Genomic DNA, 6,505 nt, shown 5'->3' with positions numbered 1-6,505 from the left:
AGCCGCTCCGCGGCATGTGGGATCTTCCCGGACCGGGGCACGAACCCGTGTCCCCTGCATCGGCAGGCGGATCTCAACCACTGCGCCACCAGGGAAGCCCCATCAAGGACATTGTTAATTTAAACTGGTTTCTGTTGCTTTCCTGTGAGACGGGGATGGGAGGGCCAGGGTGCCCATTGCCGTATCTGCCAGATCTGCTACCTCGGTCAGTGCTAAGGTCCACTCGTCACACCCGCCTTGGCTTTTGTGCCACTCATGCAACTTCGGTCAAAGGAGGACCTTGCTGGCCCTCTGGAAAGGTTGGGGGCACCCCTGGATTCCCTGGCGCACACTCAGAGCCGCTGGTGTCAAAGCAGAGGAGGTGTGTGCGTGTCCTTGCTCCTTCCCAGCTGCCCTCTGCTGGGTGGCTGGAGTGTCATGGAAGGCGAGCGTCACTGGGGAGATTTCTCTGTGCTGACTCACGGGGTCAGCCCTGTCACCTGGAGTGCTGAGACGTGATTTCCACGGAGCTCAGAGTGGCCTCGCTTTCGAGCAGGACCTAATGAGGTGGCGGGTCCAGCTTTGAGTACCCTCTGCGTGATAAAGGGCATTCGTGTCAGCTGCAGGGGGCCTGCAGGAACTCTTTAAGTGTCAGAGACCAGCCTGTAAGGGATGTCCCTGCAGAGGCCCTGGGCGGCGTGAAGGTGACATCCAGGGAACCCAGAGAACTGGCCAGAGTGGTGTGTCCCGGCCACGCCCGAGGGGCTCCTGTAAAGGTGCTCCGTCCACGAGCTCACGGCTCACCCACTGCAGACGAGAGGCTGGGAGCATGTGCATGAGTGTGCGAGGGCCGTTCGTCGGGCTAGAAGCTCTGCTCCCACCCAGCGTCGAGTCACAGCCTCAGAAAACACCTGACTGTGGCCAGGGGCCGGGGGCAGCAGGTGTGCTTTCGGTCTCAAGCGCCGGCCAGCTGTGCTCTCCCTCTCTGCCCTCCGCCTCCCCGCCCCACACTACGTGTTCCGCCTGGCCCTGGTGGGGCGGGGCCTCACTGCGGGCGGGGAGGAGCAGCTTGAGTCCCCTCGGCAGGTCCGCACGCGGAGCGGAGCAGGGCGTGGCCGCGCACGCCCAGGCGGAGGCGGGACGCGTGGGGAGCAGGCTTCGTTCTTCAGCTTCCGTGGAGAGGTTGGCGTTGTCGGCTGCGTTTCTTGCCGTGGGCCTGATCAGAGGGCTGTTAACGACAGAATTCTAAGAGTTGCACCTGGGAGTCAAGAAGGGGCTGCTGGGGATCTTCTGGATTCGGGGTCCGCTGGGGCCTCTTCACACTGTGGATGGGATCAAGCCATCGGGGCTGACACGTTCAGAGACGTTACAGACCCACCAGCCCGGGGTGTGGGGAGTCGGGCTTCATGCAGCGTACCCCGCCCCCGGCTTTCTTGCGTCCGAGTGGCGACCCCCGTGGCAGAGGTGGCTGGGCTCCCTCGTGTGCAGGGGCAGGGCCTCTCCCAACCGAGCGGGGCGGGGCTGTGGGCGTCGTCTCCTTGTCCTTCGAGCCGCCTCGTGGTGTCGGGATCCTCCCTGGCAGCAGCCTTTGCTTTGATGCCCACTGAGTTAGTGGCGTGGGTCCCGGGTGGCCCCTCCTGGGTAGGGGCGGGGGTCAGGTCACACGTGTGTCCCTCAAGAATTTGGTCCTCAGACCCTGGGGGTCTTTTAAAGCCTATGCATTTTGGGGTTCTTGGAAATACTGGCTAGTGGCCCTGTCTCAGGGGCGGTGAGTAGTAACTCGGAGCTGGTGTTAGACTCGTGACACCCAGTCAGCCCTTGTCCTCTCTTGCCGTGCAAAGTCCTATACTATTTTGAATCTCCAGACATGTCTGAATCTCAAGCTTCTGTTTTGAATTATCTGTTGTCGCCCACTGATGCGACCTCACAGTGTCATGTGGACGTCCCGGTGGCCGCTTCCCTCTGCAGGTGCCCTGGTCGGCTTCCCTGGGACGGGTCGGCCGCAGCAGCACAGCGGTGGCAGGATTCCAGCCCCCAGCGCCCAGCCCCTGAGCACAGGGTGCGGCCGTTGGCACGTAGGGAGGGGCTTGCTCGCCCCCTGGGCATGTTAGGTGCACAGGGAGCCGGTGCTCAGGCTGGTTCCATCGGGGCATTAGTTCTCGTGCTGCCATGCTCTGGGGTGGGGGTGGGGATCAGGGGCGAGCGTGACGGTGGCAGCCGTGTGGCAACAAAGGAGCCTCGGGCCTGGTCGTGCTCCCGGAGTGAGGGTGCCCCATCACACCGGTCAGGACTCGGGGCTGCGCCGCCCGCAAGCACAGCGTCAGGGACGGGGTCCCCTCCTTTCCTCGGGGTGCTGCCTGGCACTTCCCTCTGGGACGGCGGCTGGGGGCGGTTCCCACCCGCGAGCCCCTAGTTAAGTAACGCGGCCGGACCCCTCGGAGTCCCAGCCCGCTCTCCCAGCCGCGTGCCCTTCGGACTCTGCCCAGGGTACCTCCGCAGTCTGGGCATGGCTGCCGCCCCCGGCGGCTCTGCTGAGCAGCGGGGCCGGGGCTTCCGAGGATCGTCTGGTGATCAGTGAAGGCAGAATGGTATCGGGACGGAGTGTCGGCACGTGCGGTTCTGAAGGGCTGAGGTCTGGGCCCAGCCCCCTCCTCGCTGACAGAGGCCCCTCGGCAGGGCCGTCCTGCGCCTGTTGGGCTGACCATAAAGGCAGGAACAGTGTCTGACCACCTGCCCTGCAGGTGTTTCTCAAACTGGCCAGAGAAGAATCTGCTGGGACCTGATCAAGGCCGATTCCCAGGCCCTGGCCTGTTCAGCCCGTCCGGGGCCCCTGGAATGTGTATTCTCCACTGGGGCTCGGGTGATGCGACGTGGCTGCCCCGGAGAAGAGTGCTCTTGGGAACGGGGACCAACCATGTCCCAGGGAACCGCTCTCCTAAGTCGTCCCCTGCGGCTGTCCCCACACGGAGGCGCCGAGGCCGGCCTTGGCCGTGCAGTGGGGGGCCTGGGCTCAGCTGCTCGGAGCTGCTACCCGTGAGAGGCAGGCGAGGGCAGGTCTGCGAGCAAGGCTGGGCCGGAGCCTCAGAAGGGAGGTGGCCACGGCAGCCGTGTGTGCGTTCAGCGGTGGTGCTCCCAGCACCGGCTTGATTGATGTCCGGTCGCGCCCCCTCCCGGAGCCCACGTCCTCCTGTGAGGACGGTGATGGGGGAGGAGGGTAGAGGCTGTACCTCCAGGGCTGCTGCACGGGCAGCTGTATGACCCGCCTGATGCCTGCCGGGACTCTGCCTGGGCCCGCCGCCTTCTCCCGTGCGCCCCCGCACCCAGGGCCCTGCCCTCGGGGCTCCTCCCTTGCTCGCCGGTCATCTCTGTTGTGCCTTCGGTGGAGACCACGCGGCTCCAGACTATGCAGGTCCTCGGGCTGCACGCCGCCCTCCTCCACGTTCTCCCTGTTCCCTTTGCATCTGGTACCCGCCTCCGCCTTCCACCCTTCTTTCTGGGTCCTCAGGAGACAGAGGGCGGGTGCCCTGGCCGGCCGAGAGGTCTTGGCACCTGGCCTGCTGGCCCATGTAAACGAGTCACTGCTGACCCCTGGTGCCAGGAACGTCTACCTGCTGTGATTCCTAGTGCCAGGGTTTCCCCAGGGGTGGACGGGCAGCACACGGCACAGGGTGAGCGGGGCTGCGGAGACCTGGATGAGGTTTGCACACAGGACTCGGGGGGGGGGGGCGGCCCAATTAGGAGGAGTTGGGGTTGGACGGTGGCCTTGAATGTGGACCGAGTGCTGTGCAAGCTGTGTGTAGTGTCACCTGATAAGAGCTGGCTTGAGGAGGTGCAGTTGGCACAGCGCTGGGGGGCGGCCGAAGGCAGGTGCCCAGCAGAGAATGGGATGGAGGAGGGAACCCAGGAGGTGGGCAGGCGGGGCTGGCTTTGCAGAGGGCTGTGACGACTGGGGCGTGGTGGGGGGCTGGACTGACCACGTGCCCCGGCCCGGCCGTGGGCCCGGTGCCCTGGAGGCAGCGGTCAAGGCCGGCGAGAGCCGTGGGGCAGGGAGAAGGGGGTAAGGAAATCAAACCAGGTGACTCCGAGAGTGAGCACTGTGCTGGGGAAATGAGCAGGCTGTTAGGCGGAGGGTCAGGGAAGGCCTCTAAGCCGCGTGACGAGGGCAGCCCCTTGCGGGGAGCGGCCAGGGCCTGGCGGCCACCTCTGTGCAACAGGAGCCGCTGAAGGCTTGAGGCACGTGACGCCACCTGCTCTCCCAACCACCCGACCTGGCGGTGGAGAGTCGCGTTGGCGGGGGACAGTGCAGTCCATCGGGGGCGGCCGTCCCCGGAGGCAGTGAGATGCGCCGAGGTTTGGAACCGGCCTGAGAGAGAAGCGAGGCGAACTTGTGGACCTGGGGGCCAGGACGGGCAGAGGCGGGTTCCGCGGTCACAGCCGCTGTGACACTGAGGTGTGAGGTGAGGGTGCTGCCGTCACCAGCTCCGGGGGCAGAGGGTTGATGGCCACATCTGCGCAGGTGTGGGGAGAAGACGCAGCAGCGAGAGCTCAGTCTTGGACGTGTCAGGGCCCTTGAGGGACATGTAGTGGGTGCACTGGTCTGGGCGGGGGGCGTGGCTGGGCTAGAGAGACATAGGGGCCCGGGAACCCGCGTGCCCGCCCAGGACCGTAAGTGGAGTGAGCTTCGGGGATGGGGGCGGGGAGCTGGTCTGGGAGCATCAGGGCTCCCAGAGAGGTGGGAAGGAGGCCAGGCGCTGTCCCTGGGCTGCAGCTGGGACGGTGGTGGCAGGTTCTTGGGGAGAACATCGGGTGGCATGAGAGGAGGCAGCGTGTGGGAAATGGGGGTCTGAGGAGGGTGAAGGCGGGCTCCGGGCCGTGGGTGGAGAGCCTAGCACTGGGGACCTTGAGTGGGGCAAGGGCCGCAGGGTGCTGGCCATGCACCGGGGTTGGGGGGAGAGCAGGGGGCATGTGACCCAGGACCCAGCTGCAGGGCCCAGAACCTCCCTGGCACGAGGCTTGGCCTGGCCAGCAGTTCAGGCCCGGGGTGGGGGTCAGGGGTCGGGTGGGCGTGGACACCGAGGCCCTTTTCTGTGTGGCGCTGTCCTCCACTCACGTGGTGCAAGGGTGGGAGTGAGCACAGATGCTTCCCCTGCCTCCCCCATCCTTCCCCTTTGAGCATCTGTGCTTATCAGCACACAGGGACGTTCCCCCTGCCTTAGGGCGAATGACATCTGCCGCATTTGGTGGTGGGACTCAGAGGCGGAGCCTCAGACTCTCCGGGTGAGAGTCTGCAACAGTGAGCAGAGCTGAGGGGTCTGGGAGCCTCCCTGCCCCAGTCCAGGAGGGCAGAGCCAGGAAGGTCTTCACAAGGCGGGGCATTTACCAGGAAAGCAGCTTGGCTCCTGGGGCCCCCGACTGTCCAGCAGCCCTGGTCACACCCTGGTACTCAGGGCCAGCTGGGGGCAAGCGGGAGGGGGCCGTGTCCCACGTACCTGTGGGCACGGTGTGGGGACTGTTCCTGTCCCAACACAAGCTCCTTAGCCTGTCACCCCTGAGGGCTGGGCGGGAGGAAACCTGCCTCGATCGAGCAGGAGAGTGAGTCTGGGTGCGTGGCAGGAAGCACTTCTGATGTTCGGAGGCAGAGAAAGGTGAGAGGTCAGGTTTCCCTTTCATCTGCAGTAGGCGGCCTGGTATATCGGAAGAGACATCCTGTACTGCAAACAGGGACACCAGGCTGGAGGGTGCCCACAGCCCCCCAGCTGCCAAGTGCCAAGACCACAGTTGGACTCCTCCTGCTTGGGTTTGGCCCAGGTCATGGTCAGCAGCAGCAGCAGGGCAGACCGGGGGTGGTGTGGCCCCAGCCTCGTGCCCACCGCAGCCCCCAGGTCCCGGGGGTCGCTCGCTGTGGGCCCCAGTGCCTGTCAGCGGCTCACTCTCCCTTCTCCCGCATCAGCCTCGGCAACTGCAGGCCTTTCATCCTCCCCACCATGCTCCCCTCCCTGGATTCCTGGGTGGCCTGTGACTGAGCAGGTGGAAGAGCGGTCCCCTGGCCAGGATTAAGCGCCTCCCTTTGGTGTCTGGTGGCCAAACCAGAGCTTCTGGCTGGATCCTGGAGGGCAGCAGTGGACCTAGAAGGGGGCCCAGCGCATCAGCCCCGGGTGCGGGGCGAGATCCAGCTCTTAGGGCCACTGTGGGACTCCGGCCTGCAGTGTCCTGCGTGTCCTTACAGGTGCTGCTGGCCCTGCCCGTGCCCTCCCCGCAGGGCGCCCCCTGCTCAGAGAACCAGACTGCTCCACCACGGTGCTCAGCAAACTGAACTTCTTTATTAAGTGCCAAGGTCCAGGCGGGCGCTGCCCGCTGCAGCCTCTCTGACGAGGTCTGTGCCCGGAGCGTCCCGGGTCCCCCTGCAGGGCAGCAGCGCCGGGCGCTCACTTCACGTGCTCGGCCGCATGCGAGGAGCAGTAATACTTCTTGTGGGCGATGAAGGTGGACAGGCTGCTGAACCTGATGTTGCACAGGCGACAGTACC

At 65.4% G+C, this 6,505-nt stretch overlaps 1 protein-coding gene across 1 annotated transcript in view; it reads right to left on the bottom strand.

The window, feature by feature from the left end:
- Nucleotides 1–2,989: 2,989 nt before the first annotated feature.
- The window catches only part of ZFPM1 (zinc finger protein, FOG family member 1), a 46,394-nt gene continuing 42,878 nt past the window's right edge, over nucleotides 2,990–6,505 (bottom strand). The window contains exons 11-14 of the mRNA XM_024735737.1: nucleotides 6,409–6,480; nucleotides 5,910–6,104; nucleotides 4,248–4,487; nucleotides 2,990–3,479 (exon numbers count right to left, since the gene is read on the bottom strand). Coding sequence (XP_024591505.1) covers nucleotides 2,990–3,479; nucleotides 4,248–4,487; nucleotides 5,910–6,104; nucleotides 6,409–6,480 — 997 coding nt within the window. The remainder of the gene's footprint in view (nucleotides 3,480–4,247; nucleotides 4,488–5,909; nucleotides 6,105–6,408; nucleotides 6,481–6,505) is intronic.

The sequence above is a fragment of the Neophocaena asiaeorientalis genome, unplaced genomic scaffold (assembly GCF_003031525.2).
Source record: "Neophocaena asiaeorientalis asiaeorientalis breed wild unplaced genomic scaffold, Neophocaena_asiaeorientalis_V1.1 scaffold40, whole genome shotgun sequence".
Taxonomy (NCBI): domain Eukaryota; kingdom Metazoa; phylum Chordata; class Mammalia; order Artiodactyla; family Phocoenidae; genus Neophocaena; species Neophocaena asiaeorientalis.
Note: the sequence above shows the minus strand (reverse complement) of the source record. Positions and strands in the feature narration are given on the sequence as shown.